This window comes from Prionailurus bengalensis, chromosome C1 (assembly GCF_016509475.1).
Source record: "Prionailurus bengalensis isolate Pbe53 chromosome C1, Fcat_Pben_1.1_paternal_pri, whole genome shotgun sequence".
Lineage (NCBI taxonomy): Eukaryota > Metazoa > Chordata > Mammalia > Carnivora > Felidae > Prionailurus > Prionailurus bengalensis.
The window spans coordinates 209,170,135-209,190,761 of NC_057345.1; the positions used below are offsets into that span (position 1 = coordinate 209,170,135).

At 42.0% G+C, this 20,627-nt stretch overlaps 1 protein-coding gene across 11 annotated transcripts in view; it reads right to left on the reverse strand.

The window, feature by feature from the left end:
• DOCK10 (dedicator of cytokinesis 10) overlaps positions 1-20,627 on the reverse strand; it is a 273,034-nt gene that overhangs the window by 49,734 nt on the left and 202,673 nt on the right. For all 11 annotated transcript variants that reach the window (XM_043578002.1, XM_043578000.1, XM_043577997.1 and 8 more), the window contains exons 24-28: positions 20,278-20,396; positions 17,862-17,931; positions 14,364-14,477; positions 10,464-10,535; positions 3,761-3,907 (exon numbers count right to left, since the gene is read on the reverse strand). In XM_043578002.1, the coding sequence (XP_043433937.1) occupies positions 3,761-3,907; positions 10,464-10,535; positions 14,364-14,477; positions 17,862-17,931; positions 20,278-20,396 (522 nt within the window). The remainder of the gene's footprint in view (positions 1-3,760; positions 3,908-10,463; positions 10,536-14,363; positions 14,478-17,861; positions 17,932-20,277; positions 20,397-20,627) is intronic.

The window sequence follows — 20,627 nt, forward strand, 5'->3', positions numbered from 1 at the left end:
ATAGAGTAAATATGAAGACTTTCCCCTTTGCAGAGACTCACTTACCCATTTCTGTCGATGTTTATGGAGAAATATCACCGATGTTTCTTTAAAAAAATTTTTTTTAACATTTATCTTCTTTTTTGAGAGACAGAGCATGAGCAGGGGAGGGGCAGAGAGAGAGAGAGGGAGACGCAGAATCTGAAGCAGGCTCCAGGCTCTGAGCTGTTAGCACAGAGCCCGATGCGGGACTCGAACCCACGAACTGTGAGATCGTGACCTGAGCCGGAGTCGGACGCTCAACCGACTGAGCCACCCAGGCGCCCCTCACAGGTGTTTCTTTAAATGTATTTTGCTACCAAACTAAAACGGGCTTCTATATTAGATGATTTCCAAAGTTGGCTGAAATAAAGCCGTTAGGCAGCCACGTGGGTCAAGAGGCACGGCGGTCTGAACAGGAAAATACAAATTACAAGGAACTTTCCCTTGCTCTCTCCTTGGTATCAGGCGTGCATGAGAAGAGTACTTAGATGGGTTCGCTCAGGTACGGTGGAGTTGTGACCCAGATTGGCAGTAAAAAGAAAAATGACAAAAGCCACACAGGTATCCATGGACCCATTTGCATCCCATCTACTTTCAGGACGGAATACCCAGAGAATGTACAGGTCTTGGCTTAGTTGTTGCAAAAATCTTACTTTCCCATGATATGATATATCATGGAGGAAGGCACATTGTCCCCTAGGACATTTTTAAAAAATGTTTATCTATGTATTTATTTATGTGTTTATTTTAATTTTCTTTTAACGTCTATTTATTTTTGAGAGAGAGAGAGAGAGAGAGAGAGAGTGAGCGCACAATCAGGGGAGGGGCAGAGAGAGGGGGGGGGGAGACACAGAATCTGAAGCAGGCTCCGGGCCCCAGGCTGTCAGCACAGAGCCCGATGAGGGGCTCGGACCCACAAACCGTGACACCATGACCTGAGCCGAAGTCAGACGCTTAACTGACTGAGCCACCCAGGCGCACCTCACCTAGGACATTTTTATATGCCCACACCAGACACACTGCTCTCTCCATTCTTGGAAAACAATTTTGACACAGCTACGGTGTTACAATTATTTTTCAATTGTGAAATTCCAATGCCAACTAATCCGCAGTATTTGATCGCTGCTGTAAAATTTAATAACCAAAAGAAGCAGAAGTCACTTGAAGCCCAAAGTGAGCAGATCACTCTTATCAGATTTCCGGGAATATAAGAGATTAAGAAAAAATGTTTATTTATTTGTTTTGAGAGAGAGTGTGTTTGCACATGGGCGTGCAAGCATGTGGAGTAGGGGCGGAGAGAGAGGGAGAGAGAGTGCCAAACAGGCTGCAGGCTCACAACCTGCCGTGAGGTCCTGACCTGAGCTGAAATCAAGAGTCGGACCCTCTACCAACCGAGCCACCCAGGTGCCCCTATATGAGATTTATAATGCCAACAGCAGGAGCGGAGAAGCTGAAAGCTCAAAGTTCATCAGTTCATAGGCATTGTGCCAAATGACTACATTAAATTTTACATTCAAAAAATCATTCTGTCTCCTTTTCTCTTTTTCTCTCCTAGTTCAAAAGATTTCATCTGATAATCTTCACAAAAAGTTAAAAAAAAAGTCTTCTGTGTCAAGTAAATGCCATTAAAACTAAAACTTGAGGGGCATCTGGATGGCTCAGTCGGTTGAGCATCTGACTCTGGTTCAGGTCATGATGTCACGGTTCATGAGTTCGAGCCCCACGTCAGGCTCGGTGCAGACAGTGAGGAGCCTGCTTCGGATCTTCTGTTCCCCTCCCTCTGTCTGCCCCTGTCCCGCTCCCGCATGCACACACACATTCTCTCTCTCTCTCTCTCTCTCTCTCTCTCTCTCTCTCTCTCTCAAAAATAAACATTAACAACAACAACAACAAAAAACACTACAATTTGAAAACAATGCTTGCAGAATGGACTTTTATAATGTACAACATATTCAACTCTTTTCACTTATAAACTTCACCTGGGTATTGCTTTCGATTTGCAGTCCATGTAATCTTTGTATCTTACAGACCATATTTGTTCATCTATTGCCAATCCATGCTTTTAGCCCACACATTTCACAAAACTACTGGGACCACCGTTAGCTTCTACTCCATGCTGTCCTTTTCAATCTTCGACATTTTTTACTTGCTCCCAATTCTGACATTAGTTTATGTACAAGCAGCAACTTTTGGATGCATAAGCTCCAAGGAAAACATATTTATTCCAACAAGCACACAGCATTTAAGCCAAGGAAGACAGAGAAAGGGTCTTCCCCCTTTTAAAAGACTCGCTTAGCCATCATTCTTTGCAATTTAGGGAAGAATATTACAGATGTTTCTTCAACATAATTTGCTTACAAATTGGACAATTTATCATTTTTTCCAAATTTCCTCTTCTACCAAGCACTTCAAATAACCTACTAGCATAGTAATGAACTTTGTTCCTGTACATCTTAAAATGTGGTATAAAACTATAGTAATTTTTCCTCGACCCTCTTCATCCCTAATCTTGACCATGCCTTTTTTTTTTCTGAAAGCAAGTAAAAAACAAAAATAAGAAGCAAAATATTGGAGAAAACAGTGAATGTGAGATGAGACCAACTACAGTGTATAGTTTGAAATGATGTTTAATATACTAAAAACAGATTTTACTGGATTAAAATTCACCAAAGATGACTTGGAATAATTTTATGGCCTCTTGGCTTTATATTGTTAGTATTTATTTATAAATTCTCACACTTATGAAGTATGTTCTTGTATCATAAAGATACAAGAAAAGTGGCTTCATCAAGGATATAATAGTCAATAGTTGGGCAAAAGAAGGAATAGAAGAAAAACATGTTTCTAGTTGAATGTATTATTTGTTAAATGATATACCATTCTTCCACATTAACTTTGTTTTTTTTTCTTGACTAGCATTTTTGCCTTCTCAATCCAATCTGTAACCCAAAGAAATATAACTTTAGTACGATATATATGTGTATATATATACTGAGGTTAGAAAGTAGTTTCTCAATACTTAAATTGATCATTTTTAAAATGCGATTGGTGCATAATATTTTCGTCATGTATAAAAGAGCCTGGAGGTAATATAATAAAAATGCCAAATTACCCTAAGTTCCCAAAGCGGCTATTTGACATCATTAGTAGAGCTACAGGCAATCCAAAACATTACTCCAAGGGCAGAAATGCCCAAGAAAATATTGCCACATTGCAGCTTTTCCTTTAAAAATCTCACTTAAAAAATATTTAGAAATACTATGATTTGACAATACTCAAATGGATACTTTTATTGAAGCTTGGTTTTTCTTCTGGGACTCTAAATTGGAAAAAAAATATTATTATTATTATTTTTTTTACTTTGAGAGAGAGAGAGGGAAACAGTGTGTGAGCTGGGGAGGAGTAAGAGGGGGAGAGAGAGAGAGAGAGAGAGAGAGAGAAAATCCCAAGCGGGCTTCAGGCTCAGTGTGGAGCCCAATGTGGGGCTCGATCCCACAATCCTGGGACCATGACCTGAGCTGAAATCAAGAACTGGATGTTCAAATGGCTGAGCCACCCAGGCACCCCAAATCGAAACAAAATATTAAAAAGTAAGATGTATAGATAAAAGAATTCATCTAATAGTGCTAAGTTTTGACTCTTTTATCATAAATGGAGATGTGAGTTGATTAACATTTAGAATATCTTGCATTCACTATCACGAAGGCTTGTATGGGACTGTGAACTTTTTTAACTGTACCTTAAGAAATCTGGCAACGCTTTGATTTGCCCTTCTTGTCTCTTCAAGTGCATCTTTGTACTTCCAAATCACGTGATCGCATAGGACCATTACAAGATTGTCCAATTCATTCTGGTAAGATTCAGGAAATCTTTGAGTCCGAGAAAGCTGGGGAAAGAATGGATCATTTCTTTATAATGTGGCATGTGGAATCCTAAGCCTGGAAAAAAAAGAAACTGAAAGACTTCCTTCATTTTGTATATATGAAACAAAAAGTCCTTTTGAAAACTTGAAAGCAATTACAAAATAGGAACCCTTTTGATTTCAAGGTTATAATTTCCATCATTCTCCCTTAACGCTCCCTTCTATCTTGGCCAATGATGTTTTTCACTTTTTAAAAATTTTTTTCTTAAGTTTATTTATTTATTTTGAAAGAGAGAGAGAGAAAGAGACAGAGAGAGAGAGAGAGAGAGAGAGAGAGAGAGAGAGAGAGAGAACACAAGCAGGGGAGGGTCAGTGAGAAGGAGAGACAGAATCCCAAGCAGGCTCTGCAACATTAGTGCAGAGCCTGACGTGGGGCTTGAACTCAAAAATTGTGAGATCATGACCCGAGTCGAGATCAAGAGTTGGACAGTTAACCCACTGCACCACTCAGGTGGTCCTCACTTTTTCATTAAAAAGTAAATTATCTATTAATAGCAAACTATTCAAACAGTGTAGAAATGTAACATGTTCTATGACCTCTCACATCTTAATTCCCCCCCTTCCCTGTTAGAAAATAACTATAATAAATATTAGTCTAGATTTCCATTAACACGTAGTTTTCTATTTAATTCAAAATCAATTATTTTGATTTTTTAAGATGAGGTATCCAATAAACAACTATAAGAGATCAATGAATGAGTAAGTGAATGAGTGCAGATACTGGTTTGAAATGTCCTCTAGTAAAGTCCCAGCTAGTCTTTTCTGAAAATATATTTCAGCTTTATTGACGTGTAACTGACATAGAAAACTTTAAGATGTTTAAAGTGCACGCTGGTGCTTTGATACACATATACCACATGTATATCGTGAAAGATTCCTTCCATATAGTTAACATATCCATTACCTCACATCTTTATTATTTTTTTTGTAAGAACATTTAAGTTTTACTCTGTGAGCATATTTCAATCACACAACACACTGTTATTAGCTATAATCACCAGGTTTTACATCAGCCTCTCCACCTTTATTCATCTCGTAACTTCAAGTTTGTACAAGCTCATCCTAAGGTCACGGTCCCAGGATATGCCACAGCAGGTGCCAGTGGGACCTCCCAGTTAAGAGACTTGCCACCAGACACAAAATGACTTGGCTCTGAGATTAGATAACATTCATTGACCTAAACTGTGTGGGTTCCTAATGACTCTCCTCCGGTCCAGGAATCTTCTGCTCCTGTTGGACCTCCCGCACAGAAGGGGAAAGTTTCGAGCAGCTAAGTTTTCCCATCTAGCCGTACTTCATGAATTCACATAGCCCTTCGCACGAGACAGGCAAGATTGATTCATCTTTATAAGCTGACTTTAAAATTAGCCTCACATTTTCACCATAGATAGAAACACAAAATTTAGAGTTAGACTGAACTCTATATACTTCTAAAATTCTCAGCACCCAGCCTTCCATGTGACGAGATTAAAAACCAAGGAGGATGAAGTTATAGGAATCACATGGAACAAACAAGAGGTTCAGCTGGCTTTTCCTTCCTCCTCCCTCCCTCCTTCCTTCCTCTCTTCCTCCCTCCCTTCCTTCCTTCCTTCCTTCCTCCCTCCTTCCCTTCCTTCCTTCCTTCCTTCCTTCCTTCCTTCCTTCCTTCCTCCCTCCTTCCCTTCCTTCCTTCCTTCCTTCCTTCTTCCTTCCTTCCTCCATTCCTTCCTTCCTTTCTTCCTTCCTTTCTCTTTCCCTTCCTTCCTTCCTTCCTCCCTTTCTTCCTCCTTCCCTTCCTTCCTTCCTTCCTTCCTCCCTTCCTTCCTTCCTCCTTCCCTTCCTTCCTTCCTTCCTTCCTTCCTTCCTTCCTTCCTTCCTCCTTCCCTTCCTTCCTTCCTTCCTTCCTTCCTTCCTTCCTTCCTTCTTCCTTCCTTCCTTCCTCCATTCCTTCCTTCCTTTCTTCCTTCCTTTCTCTTTCCCTTCCTTCCTTCCTTCCTTCCTCCATTCCTTCCTTCCTCCCTTTCTTCCTCCTTCCCTTCCTTCCTTCCTTCCTTCCTTCCTTCCTTCCTCCCTTCCTTCCTTCCTCCTTCCCTTCCTTCCTTCCTTCCTTCCTTCCTTCCTTCCTTCCTTCCTCCTTCCCTTCCTTCCTTCCTTCCTTCCTTCCTTCCTTCCTTCCATCCCTCCTTCCCTCCCTCCCTTCCTTCCTTCTCCCTCCCTCCTTCCCTCCCTCTTCCTTTCTTCTTTTCTTTCTTTCTAAGACCAAGTTCTTAAGTGCTTATGTGCACTGGATTATTTTTAAATCCATTTACCAGGACACGGCTATATAGATATTTTGGGATAGTATGGTTACCCTCTATGTATATTTAACGCTTACTGTGGAAATCAAATTACATTAACAACAAATAAACATAAATTATTTAATCACGTGGGAAGTTTTTCATTCTGCTCCATATACCTTGGGAAATAAAGTAAACAATTCACCTGCATGAAAACAACATTCTTTTTAAATAATCAAAGCACGTCTGTAGATTTCCTCTTTTCCTTTTGTTAATCCTCTAAGATGCATTATATACATCAGCACCAACATTTTCTTCACAGCACATGTGCTAACACCTTGGGCTTTGATATTTCCTCGGTTCTTCCCTCTTTTTGTCTACTTCTCTAACTCCTTGTGGCCTACTCCCACTCTTAACCCAAAGAAGTTCTGACAGGTAAATACGTGAGTAGTGTTTTCAATTGTTCTCCAGAAGTATATCCCAAAGGCTCAATTGAAATGGGAGAGTGTCTGCACCGGGAATCATGGATTTATGTCTCAGAATAGGGGGAGAAAAGAGGCAAAGGAATAGCACAGTCTGATTGTAAGCCAAAGAGCCAGAACACATTGGAGAGTCTGGGCTATCTATCGTATGGCATATGTCACCAGGGGCAGGCATAGAATGCACAGGCTGAAGTTCAGGCTCTTGGCAATTTTTTAGGAAAAGGAGGCTGGTGGGAAACAAAAGGTCAGCCAGTACCATGAACCTCTTGCTACTAGAGATCAGTGCAGAGAAGGCATCCATAAGTTCCTAGTGAACAGGAACTCACCTTTGTCAAGACCACATGTGGAGGTGCTGTCTGCCTCTCAGGGCACCAAACCAGATGCCTCTCCTGACTTCCTCAAATCTCCCACACTCCGTGATGACAAAAACTGTCTTAATGGTGGGGGAAGCCATTCATTTCACAATTAAAAAAAAAAAAGAAAGAAAGAAAAGACAACACAAAAAGCGTAAGAGGTGTGCATTGTGGATGCTTTTGAATGAAATGATGGTATCAGGTCTGTGATGAATGGAGATGGTTAGAAAACTCAAAGGTGATGCAGGGTGCCTGGGTGGCTCAGCTGGTTAAAGATCAGACTTCAGCTCAGATCATGATCTCACAGCTCATGAGTTCGGGCTTCATGCCGGGCTCTGTGCTGACAGCTCAGAGCCTGGAGCCTGCTTCAGATCCTGTGCGTGTGTGTGTGTGTGTGTGTGTGTGTGTGTCCCTCCCCTGCTCATGCTCTGTCTCTCTGTGTCTCTCAAAAATAAATAAACATTAAAAAAAATTAAAAAAAAAAGAGAACTTGAAGGTGATGGGCCCTTGAGAGGAAACTGGAGGGTGGGGTAGCCCCTGAAGGTGACAATGAAAAAGAAACCTGAATCAGCGAAGATAAACGGTTAGACACGAGGGCATCGTCCAATTAACTGTTCATAAGGGCATCTGTGACCTATCTGAGCAGATAAATATTGGTGGGAATGAAAGGGTTTTAGTCTAATCCGTTCTTCTCACAGGTGAGAAAATATGCTCTGAGATGCTAAGTGTCTTTTTTATCATCTACCCTGTTAGTGATGGGGCAAGGACTGGAGTGGAGAGGTTTCCTAACTCCCAACACAGCTCAGTAACAGAGACATATGAATAATTCTTATCTCTACATTAGATTTTCTCTTCCTTCCAGACAGGAGGTTTTCATCACTGGAAGAGGGAGAGCAGACACAGCTGAAAACCAAATAGATGATCTAAGAGGTAAGTTAGGAAGCTCTGGAGACGATTAAGTGTCCAGCCAAGGCCGATCTGCTATGCTTAGGTCAAGCCATGGTTGGAGAGACCTGGAGTCTGGAAGCATGGATCTGGGTGGACAGCCCAAGGGCAGGTGGCTACGCACACTTTCCTAAACCCTCAGCCTTGGTACAAGTGCCCTACTTTCCCCGATTTAGAGATTGCATTTCTCCCAGGTGAACTGTCCTAGCGTAACCCAGCTATGAACTTGCTGGGCCTAATAAGGTATGAAAGAGAGTATACCCTAAGAAGCTGGAAGAGTTAGTTGGCATGTACCAAGCAGGAGCCACGGGAGTTCCTCTGGTCCCCAAGGGGGCCAGAAGGAAGAGTGAATAAGTTAAAATTCATTGACATTTTATCAGGACTTGAGTGAAGTGATACCTTTGGGTGGACCACTCATTGTCAGGATGGCTCTTAGCATCCTGGTGACGGCACATTCTAAGCAGCGTGAAAATGAGAATACTTGAGGTGTCCTGGCAGATGACAGAAGAAAGAATAAAGAGACAGAGGAAAATGGATACGTAAGAATGGACAGGTAGAGACCAGAAGATCCACTGGAGGATCAAGTTCTACAGGAACGTCCGCAAGTCACATCATTCACACCAAAGCCATCAAAAAGGTGGGACTGACATCTCTAAGAAGTTCAGTGGTCTCCCATCTGTAGATGAGACAGGCAGTCACAGTGTTGGCTCACTAACAGTCATGGTGATGATGGTCCCCCAAATAACAGAGGCCAGGAGATTGTACTTAACCTCCAGGAGCCAGGAGGCCGCAATTACGGTAACAGGTAGGAAGGCTGGAGAGCAGCCAAGGGGGCCTGACCCTCAGGTAGTTGTAGAGCTAGTTAAAAATATTGGAGTCCCTCTGGGAAAAACAGGAACCAACGATGGCAATACTTAATCTACCAAAAAGGCAGCTTCTCATCTCAGAAGATGACAATGTTTGCTCCAAAAAATATTTGCGATTCCTTTCTCTGCCTCTAGACCTGAGTCAGTTTTCAGATCTGGTACACACTGATCGAAGGGGAGACAGGGTCTCTACAAAAAGCCCCCTGCAATACTGCAGTTAAGCATATACTTTAATGATTCTGTCAGCCCTTCTACAAAGGGCTCCACAGCCTTGGACTCAGGTGACTGCACTAGGGGGAGGGGAACACTCATGTATTTCAAGCACTATTTAATACAAGATCTGAGCTGATATTGGTATCTGAAGGCCAAAAGAATCATCACACCCACCCTTGTTACAGTGGGGACTTAAAAGGAATCAATAAAAGGGTCCAGGCTAAAATTCTGCTAATGTGGATCCACTGGTTTCAAAGATCCACCTGACAGTCATTTATACATTTACCTGGTGCAAATGTATAATTGGTATTGACATAATTGGCATTTGGACTGACCTCACACTGGATGCTTGGCCCGTGGTAAAAGGCCAAGTGGAAACCCCCAACACTGCCCCTTCCTGACCAAGAGTGTAAACAAAGACAATATCACTATTCACCCCCAGCTCCACCCCAAGCAATATTCTGATTTATTCTCTTGGTGGCAGGAGGGGGGTGGTTTACCTACTGTGAGAGTACAGAGAAATCTGTGTGGAACTCAGGAGATCAATCCACTTGAGTGCTTCTTGGTCCTCTTACCCAATTATAACTATGAATGATCTGTGTAGAGTATGATGACCAGAGGCTGAGACCGCTCTGGACCAGTCTGAATGAGGGCTTGGGTCACATCACAGATAAGCCACCAAGACCTTCAGAGCTGCTGGCTGAGGGTGAGGGGAACCAAAGATGGACACGGAGAGGATGGAGATGATGAGAGTCATGTGGCGCCCTGAGACATACTGCCATAACAGGAGCTTCCGGTGATCCCACTAGCCTCCCTCTTGTAAACTTCCTTTCAGGAAGCGAGGCCCATGGGAACGGCAGAAGGGCAGATTCAGGAGCATGCGCTATGCATGATACAAACCATGGACTATGGCAGCCATGGATGAGCACAGCTCAGATGTTCTTTCGAGACAAAATCTAGCGGGAAGAACGCCAAGCGCTCATGCCAAACCCATGGTCTTCCAAGGCTCTCCAAGTTCATAACTGAGCTTGCAGAGATACCACAAGCAGACCATCTGCCCCACGCAGGACTCTTCTAATGAACATTCTCCGCTCTCAGAATGCCCATTGGCCCAGCTAAAAACTTCTCACTGCCGAGCTCTTTCTGGCCAACCCTCTTTCCTTCCTTCTCCTTCCACAGGTGTCAGATCTTCCTGGTCTTGGTCTTCCTTCCTATCCTTTTGCACCTCTAATTCTGTCCTGGCATCTGCTTCTGAAGGACCTGTACTGACGCACACAATCGTTTCTCCCACTTAAAAAGCAACGGACACAGATCGCTAAGGTTCACAAAGCAAATAAAAATGGAACTAACGAGGGCGTATTCATCAGCACAATTGTTGGACTGTGTTGCATTGCCTATGTGCTTACCTGAATTTTATTTGTGTCAATCAAGTGCTGTGCCATTGATTTGAGGATAATTGCAAAGAAGAACCAAGAATGCTGTTAGGAAAAGAAAAGACAGCAAGACATTTATTACGTGATAGTAAAATAACAATGATTTTGTCCTTTAAAACACGTAATGTCGTAAAGTCTTTATTTTAAAATGTGTTCTTTGAAGCGAAATGAATCAGAACAATAAAATATCTCCATTAGGTTAGGACGATCGTTATCAAAATTCCAGTGGTGAAAGTAAATGCCAGACATTTCAGCAGCTTAATCATCTTAAAGAATGAAACTAAAACAAGATACTGGTTTACTCGATGCGGCTGATTAGACAGCAATCTCATGAAATATTTATTCATGGAGTGTTCTATTTGTTTCAGTTACGCAAAACTAAACAAAACGTTTTATATTAAAATATATCAACGTGGGCCTCTCCTTAGCATTTCCAGGGCCAGAGGCAAAAGTAAAGATGAAGGCCACATGGCTAAACATCTAAAAGTTTGAAGTCAAGCTAACAAAGTGTTAAATTAAGTGTGTTTGATTCCCCTAACTTCAGGTCAAATAGAACTTCACGTCAACTTGGAGCGCTGGGCCAGAATGTGGGGGCACAGACAGAGCAGGTCCTTGGCCTAACCCCTCTTCTTGCCCAAGGTTCTGTCCCATACCGGGACGGACCACCTGCCCACATGGGACTGTCAAGCCTGCATAAGAGACTGCTGTCCATGAACTCTCTCCCACGTCAAACTGCTCCCTTCGTAGGTCTAGTTTCCCTCAGGCATCAAGATCTCCCCTCTGAAGGGTGGACTTAGGAAAGAGGCCCTCAGCGGGCCCAAGATTAAGCTGATAAGCCTTTAAGGTGGGAGGCTCCTGGGAATCCTTTTGGTCCAGAAGGGGAGGTAGGGCCTCCCAGTGGGCATTTCTCTTAGCTCCTCTCCCACCTCTTCCTCTGGGGAGGGGTGCAGCTGGAGAAGACCAAAGCATGTCCTAGGATGAAGGTCCCCCTTTCTCGGGTCTAAGGGTCATACTTACCCCAGATACAAAAAGTGTATGTTGTGTATGTACAGTTTAAAGACTATACCTCCCTGGTCCTTTTCCCCTTCCATTTTATCCACCACCGATAACAATTTTGAATTCTGTGCTAATTATTCCCTTGCTTTACTTCAAAGTTTTGCTACCAATGGTACACACTGAAGCACAATTTAGTTTTTGCCTGCCGCTGAACTCCACATAAACGGAATCATCTGGTGCGTATTGTCCGATGATTACTTTTTTCATTCAAGAAATCCTGTCCTGAGGTCCATCTATGTTGACTCATTTAGCTGGAAGTCCATCACACACACAACCCCAATTTACTTCTCTGGTCTACCATCGAGGGGCATGTGAATTAGATCCACTTTAGGCTGGTACACACAACACTGCTAAGAGCTTCTGAGTCCACGGTCCTGACTCTAGACGTCTGACTGAGATGAGGGACAAAGGAGGTCTGTGTTCGAACAAGGCAGCTCTCGATTTACAAAGGGGTCGTTTCTTAGTAAACTTGATATTGGAAATGGAATTCATGTTGTCAGAAAAAACAATACAAGGCACACTGTTAACATTCCCTTTCCCCATCGTGTCCAAAATGATATTTTTAATGATATGCCGAGTGTCCCTACATTTGCCTCTTAAGGCAGCTGAGGCCTATCAAGCTCTACCCCTTAGCAGTCTCGTCTGCCTCTGCTGTTTACCTTGAGGCCACCAGGACTAATGGAATTGGGCCTTTGGTCTCAGTTTCTGTCTGATAACAGAAGTCTCGCCTTCTTGCCCTCTATTCTCTGTAGGTACCACCTATTCCTTTTTGCATTCTTTTTTTTTTTTTTTTTTTTTTTTAAACGTTTATTTATTTTTGGGACAGAGAGAGACAGAGCATGAACGGGGGAGGGGCAGAGAGAGAGGGAGACACAGAATCGGAAACAGGCTCCAGGCTCTGAGCCATCAGCCCAGAGCCTGACGCGGGGCTCGAACTCACGGACCGCGAGATCGTGACCTGGCTGAAGTCGGACGCTTAACCGACTGCGCCACCCAGGCGCCCCTCCTTTTTGCATTCTTACATCCCACTGCTTCTTATCTCCCGACACACCTTCTGGAAGGCATGGCCCAACATCACCAAAATCTCCTGAAGACGTAATTTCTCCGAACATTCCCTTGACCTTGTCTTTTAACTGAGCGCGGACTCTCCCTACAGAACCCTGCTTCTCTGGCAGGCACCTCTCCCCCCGCCACCCCGAGCACCCTGATACCACCCTCACTCCACCCCTGCTAGAGTGGATTCTCTCTTTACACAGCCATCAGGGTGCCCCTTTAAACTCAGGTCAGCTTGCATCACCCCCCTGCTCACAACCCTCTAAGGGCTCTCAAATTTGCCGAGTGGGAGCCAAAGCCCTTGCAGTAGCCCGCAAGGCCTTAGGCTACCTGCCAACCACTGCTCCCCACTCCCGCCCTCCTCCTTTCTTCTTCGCTGACTTGGCTCCAGCCACACTGGCCTCTCTGCCATCCTTCTGGAACACCAGGCAGGCTGCTGCCTTGCGATTTTATACAGGAGTCCCCTCTACCTTTACTGTTCTCCAAGCACCCACGTGGCCAGTTCCCCAACTTCCTTTGCACTTTTTGCTCAAGTATCACCTTCTCCATGAGTTCTAGCCTCACCATTCTATTTAAACTGCCAACCTCACTCTGTACCCCCAGCGTTCCCGATTCCCCTTACCTGCTGGATATTTTTTTCCCCCATACCACTTCTCACCTTCTAACACACAATTTAATTATTTTGGTTCTGATGTCTGTAGTTGCTCATTTTCATCCCCCAGCAGAATGCAAGCTTCCCAAGGGCAGAGGTCTTTATTCTATCCTCTGATGTCTGCCCAATGCTAAGGCTGGCGCCTGTCCTGTGGGGGTGGGGCACTCAGAGCAGTTTTGTTGCGTAAACAGAATGAATATACTCATAAGACTAATTTAAACAAACTGCTTGGCCTCGAATAATTTGAGTTTAGGGAACTCATGTTGAGGTTTATTGATCCCACCTTCTCTTTCCAGCTACTTGCTGATCAATCATCCATCTGTCAAGCCATGAAAGAGAATTAATTTAGCTGGGGACTAAATCCATGCTTCTATAATAATGTAGAGTTGTCTCTTTATAAGCTTCTCGCCGTCTTTTCTTTTTGCTTTTTTTAAAAAGTTTATTTATTTATTTTGATACAGAGAGAGAGACAACATGAGCAGGGGAGGGGCACAGAGAGAGGGAGAGAGAGAGAACCCCAAGCAGGCTCTGAACTGCCAGCAGGACGTAAACTCATGAACTGCGAGATGACGACCTGAGCCAAAACCAAGAGTTGGGTGTTCAACTGACTGAGCCACCCAGGCGCCCCACACCATCTCTTCTTTATGTACCACGAATGCATGTGTTTTTTCAACATTCTAGGGTCAAACAGTGGTGGCTCTGTCCGCTTCCTGTCTGTTGTCAGTGTATTCATTAGGACAGCATTAACCCTTCTGTTGGTACATTTCCTCTTACTATCCCTAAAAACCCAACAAACTTTATTTTTGCTACAGTTAGCATTTTTGAGTGTTTCGGATTATTAACGGTCATTCGTTTTTGTCTTTAGGCCAAAGGACTTAACTTGGGCCTATTCTAGCTCTGTTCTTTTGACACAGATCTCTTGTGCTTAATGTTTTTATATGGGGCGGTTTCAATATGGCGTTTATGCTAGAAACCCTAAGAGAAATGACCTATGAAAATCGATGAGTCCCATCACCTTCCGGGAGTGGGAGCAAGCCAGCCCTGGTGCTAACAGTGAAACTTGACAACATTTATTGTTAAATGTTAAATTTAATTTCATTTAAATTCCTTACCTTGAGGACATGCTTTACTGTTGGGGTGTCATTGGATTTCAAAAGACCAGTCACATTTTTAGCCAGCTCCTCATGTATAGTTCTCTCCTTGCATGCCCTGGTCTTGAACACAAACTGAAGAAAATCCAAAAAGGGAAAAAAGTTAAAGACTTAAAAAACAAAACAAAACAGAAAACCGGAGTTTCCACAGTTATGTTACACGAATAACTCATATCTCAAAATTATCTGCTCATGCCAGATTTTGTCATGAAATAAATGAAGGCCCAATGATAAGAGGAGCATACAACTGTTCCTATTTAGGGCTTTGCACAGGTAGGGCTTGGCTCACCTAAGCTCTCCTTGAAACTCTTTGTGTAGAAATCAAAAGAAAGAGTCAGAGAGCAATTTAGCAGGTTCAAGGAAACACGGAGGGCTTTGACCCACCTACTTAGGACACATTTCCCCTTCTCCTTCCTTCCACTGGTAACAGGTGGCATGGTAGCATTTCTTCATCCTGAAAGGGTAGAGCACCCACTCAAATAGCCAAGTGGGGAAGCAGGTGCCTTCCAGAGGCCAGTACGTGAGCTCCCCACACGCCCAGGTTCTATCATGTCACGCTCAGACACAGCTATCAAAGGGTTCATGAACATCGGCCATCAGTAGGATAACAAATGTTGCTTACTTTTTTCCTCTCAAAAGACTGGTTTTGGTATGCACTTCTGAGCGCATGAGATGGTTTTTAGTTTTCAGGATCCCTTCATATATTTTAAGGGTATCAGTACCAATTTATGCACATATTTTAAATATAAAATGCTCATCACTGAATTGTAACATTTTACTTATGAGTAGGGTTAGCCTCAAGGAAGGTCATTTCTTCATAATATTCACCACTCAGCCTTCGCTATCGTCAAGAGTGGAGGCAGGCAAGAAACTCAAAGCAAAGGAACATTCACATTTGGATCTATCATTATTTCTCTGAACTTCGCAGCTCATTGTCACCTAAGTGGCCCTGATGGAGGCTGACTTCTCCGAGCTCATCCCAGAGGAGAAAGACAAAGCTAAGAGATGCATGGAACTAGCTAAAATCCAGAGTAGTATGATTTTTTTTTCCTCATGAATTGCCACTCATGTGAGGGTAATATCATTCCCAACTACCTGGTCCTATGCCCTGTTATTTGGCCTCAACAGCATTACAACTAGCCCTGGGATATTCTTATTTTAAAATTTTGGCTGGAACATGTCAGTGCCATAACCCATGGCATTTAATTAGATTGGCTTTAGACACCCATCTTTGAAAAAGACATGGTGTGTGTGTGTGCATTTTGGATATTGTAGATGGGGTGAGTTAGCAGCATTTAGCACCACTGAACTTGAAATGGTGTTTAGTTTGCTTCTGAATATACACAAGTTCCATTGAATAGCACATCTTTCAAAGATATAAAAGCATATATTGGCATCGGCCCATCAGTTTTCGTTATGTACCTAGGTATGGGGCTTAATATCTATCTGCATGTTAAGAAATTCTTTTTTCCCACCGAGGATAAAAAAAAAAAAATGAGACTCCTCGGTCAAGGTCAGACAGTCAACCATGTATTGCAACAGGAGTCCAATAACAGAATCATAGAGCTGGATATTCATCTGGTTCATCCTTCTCACTTCACAGGAGTAAAAATGAGGTCAAGCGAGGCTGATTGCTCTAGTTAACTATTTAACCTCGACTAGAATCTAATTTCCCACTTGCTAGTTTAGTGTTCTTTCTAGAGTAAAATTACTGTTGATACTATTTATTAGGGTGTGCTCGCTGTAGATATGTGAAAGTATTTTATAAAATATCTTTAGGAATTGTTATCAGCTTGGAATTCTACTTAGGTATATTCCTGAATTTCAACCACTCCAAAGCAAACTAAGTATGCAGTCTCCTGTATTACAAAATCAAATGGTCTCATCAGGAGATTTCAAACAGCCTGGTCAAAAATAAAGACCATATCAGGATGCCTTCCCATATAGCTTTCCGAGAGCATCACAGAATGAGTCTGAGAGCTGACCTATAAGGGACTTGCCTTGGCCGTCACAAAAATAGTCACGACATCATGGGTTCTTAATGTAATTTTCAATGATCCCATTGGAACAAGGCAAATACTTGTGTTGAAATGGAGATGCCTTTGTGTAATAAGGACTGGGGAACTGTTTTCTTCTTAGCCCCTTTGGAGATTGAAATGGAAAACTCAGGGTAAGCACTGAGAGAGTGAAAGTCCTGTAGACGATTCTGTTGAACGTAAATTCATCAATACCTGCTCAAAGTACACTATGATTCTGTCTCAGAGAACAAACTAAAAAAAGAATTTGTAGGTCGAACTGGCTTTCCACAACTGAAATGTACATATTATTGGGCAAAATTATACAACAGGGAAATAACTGTGAAGTGGCTGACTATTTTTGGCATATGGACTATTGTAAGGAAGGGAGCAAGTTCATACTTAGGTATTTGGGGAGATTATCTAACATTTCTGGCAGGTAGAAAATATGCAGATCTAAAACCGCCATGAACAAATTCCTCACCGATGGTATCACAGAGGGGTTCCCTCCAGAATGAAATTTCACGGGAAGTTCTGTTTTTGTCTTTTACACATTTCTAGCACAACCGCCCTTCCCCCCAATTCTTCTCTAGTCACCTTTCTAGACACCTAAATTATATAAGTATATATCCATTTGTATATATTAATGGAATAAATTCTTTTAATTAAAAAAGGTCTGTGTCTCAAAAAGATTTAATCGTATGCATTAAAAAAATAGAAATTTAGCTCCTTTACGCATTAGAAAGCAATATGAGGCACTCTTATTCATGTCTGGATGGATTCTTTCTTTTCATTCAAGAAGATGACATTGAGGCAGGAACTCTAATGTGCAAACATCATCACAAGTTCACTGGCATTAAGTCACAGGCCAACGGGAAATGAGAATATGAACATGTCCGAGTGAACACTTGGCGAAGGAGGGCTGGAGGAAGCAGTGCACAATGACAGAATGGGCTAGTGGATCATGCCCGAGGATAAAGGACTTAACATACCAGAAGCAGGTACAAATATACAGTAACTGGGAAAATGAAATAATGCCTGAGAAAACAATAAAAAGAGCTAAGAAAACATTACAGAAGAAACACAGAGCATTCAACAAGCCAACAGGAAAAATATTCCTTAAATATACACAGGAATTGCATTTATTTGTAATGTTGACTTCAAAAGGGCAATACTTTTTCATTTTCTCTTCTCTTTCTTTGCTCTTCCTCCCCGTATAAATCTTCATTTGCACAGGTACATGTTATTTATATAGCTAAAGAGCACATCTGGGTTATCAATGCGAAGAGATGGGGTTCTAAGTAGCTAAGGGGAATGCTTGATATTACTGAGGGGAAGCCCCATCCAGCTAAAGGGAGAAACTTCCCACTTGTTGCAGACAGGAAATGAGACAAACCACACAGCACAAGGGGATATGCCCAGCGTTCAAGTGTCGATTTCATACCTTAATGTACGACTGGATGGAGTGGTCCAGCTGTTCCTCATGGCACTTGGCCACGATGTCGGTCAGAACCCTGGAAAAACAAAACTTCAGTGGCCTTTCTGGAGAAAGCGGGAAAATACCACTTGGGTTGTCACTGGTATGTTCCATAAACTGGGTATTTAATAGATACTGAATGAATGCATGGACCAATTTCAGATACCTCCTCTCATCTCCCAATACGGGATATTTAATATCCCTATTACCTATTAACTATTTCCAACCCTGAAATCTCGAAACACTAAGATAGAAGTAGTATCTTACGGCTGCAATGTCCCACTGGAGACTTCTATGGCTTGCCCGTTTGAAGACATTGCCTTCTTGGAAAAGGGATCAGTTTTAGTACCTGATTAAAACTCAAGACGTTTAACTTCCAATTGATTATCATAGTCCATTTAAGAGGACCTTTCCTTTCAACACAGAGGTGCTACACACGTTTTTGCGGAAAGCGATGAGGTTAAGATTCAGGGTTTTGTTTTTTATTTCCCTCCTTAGCTGCTGAGTTTCTAATAGGAGCAGTGGTGTGGGCTGATTGTTTTCACATGCATACCTCCAGTTGCTCTATGGCTGTGACTGATGTTTTAGAATGTCTCAGATTTTCAACAGATCTATCCGCCGAAATATTGAGGAGTCTTGTCAACAAAGACCCATATACTCATACTGGAAAGAGCCTCAACTGAAGGTACAGTTGGGAACTTTTAATCTGGGTCCAGAACTGGCTCTCATGGAACGATTAGGCATTAATTTTTCAGAGCTTCAGGGCTCTACTTTAAAAATGAAAATGAAGAGGGACGCCTGGGTGGCTTAGTCAGTTGAGCGTCCGACCTGAGCTCAGGTCATGATCTCGCGGTTTGTGAGTTCGAGCCCCGTGTCAGGCTCTGTGCTGACGGCTCGGAGCCTGAAGCCTGCTTTGGATTCTGTGTCTCCCTCTCTCTCTGCCCCTCCCCCACTTGTGCTCTGTCTCTCTCTATCAAAAATAAATAAAATGTAAAAAAAAAATTAAAAAAAAATGAAAGTGAAGATAAAAACAGAGAGGGAGGCAAACCATAAGGGACTCTTAAGTACAGAGAACAAACAGGGTTGCTGGAGGGGAGTGGGGTGGGGGGATGGGTTAAATGGGGGATGGGCATTAAGGAGGGCACTTGTTGGGATGAGCACTGGGTGTCATATGTAAGTGATGAGTCACCTGGTTCTACTCCCGAAACCAATATGACACTGTATATTTGTATACATACATTTAAATATGTACATATTAAATATGTACATACATATTTATACATATTATACATATTAATACATATTAAATATGTACATACATATTTAATACATTAGTACAAATACATACATACATACATTTAAGTATGTAAATTAAAAAATAAAAATGAGGCTAAAGACCCTCATTCTGGAAGAGGTTAATAATATGCTTATGAGTTAGGAAAGTTCTGGACACATTTCAATGTTAACAGCAATTTTTCTTCCTAGAATTCTGTGACTAATATTTTTAAAACACTGAACATTAGAAATATATGATCCTTTAACTAACTTAAAACGGTATCTTTATAGAGAGGAAATTATGATTGTCAGAGTCATTAGATTAGTAATGTTGGAAGAATGTAGCATAGACAAATTTAAAGTGAGAACAATTTAAGAAAAATTTTTTAAAAAGTCTAGGGTGAATGCAAAATGGTACAGCTACTCCGGAAAACAATTCAGTGTTTTCTTAAAAGCTACACATGCAATTATCATATGACCCAGCAATTGCATTGGCTATTAATCTGAAAAATAAAATCTTGTGTTCACCTAGAATCTACGAAAAACTGGAAAAATCCCCAGCTCTCCTTCATATCTATCTATCTATCTATCTATCTATCTAAAATTTTAACAGATTAGTAGTTACCAAGGATAGGGGTGGGGATGTGATGTGATGTGATGGAAGTAACTGTGGCTATAAAAAGGCAACATGAGGGATTCCCCGGGTGATGGAAATTGTTCTGTATCCTCATTCCACCAATGTCAATATCCTGGTGGTGATACTGTGTTACAGTTTTGCAAGATGTTGCCATTGGTAAACTGGGTAAAGGGAACATGGGGTCTCTCTGCATTATTTCTTATGACGGAATGCAAATCTCTAATTATCTCTAAATAAAAAGCTTAATGATAAAACAGAAGAAAGAGTAAAAAAAAAGAGGTCTAAAACTTTATCCAAATGATACTAACAAATGACTTGAAAGCAAGAAGTCAAGAGTGATAAATACTTAAGATATGAGATCTGTGTTCAAACGAAACGCAGGCACATGCGAGTAGTGGTCATTCTCTTGCAATCAGTTTGGTGCAATCATGGACTGTAAGATCTCTTCTCCCGAGACCGTGTGATAGATACCTGGTCACGGCTGTGCTTATTTCATCTTCCTCGTTCTGTACCAGCACCTTGAACAGCTGATTCAAGATTATAGGCAGAAAACTCATGATTGTGTGAATCTTTTCCACATTCAGTAAGTTCTGTAGTAAATTGGTAGGAAAAAAAAAAAAAGGCACCGATGAATTTTAAGGCACATTCTGCTGATGTTTTTTAGAACTCAAATATGAACACTGTAGCTCACCTTCCTTTGGCTTTATTCTTCATTGCATTTGGCAAGGGCACACAGGCATGGGGGTGATGTTGCCAGGGCACTTTATATAATTACTTAATTTAAAATCAACTGATTCTGATTTTCAACCATTTTTCTTTTG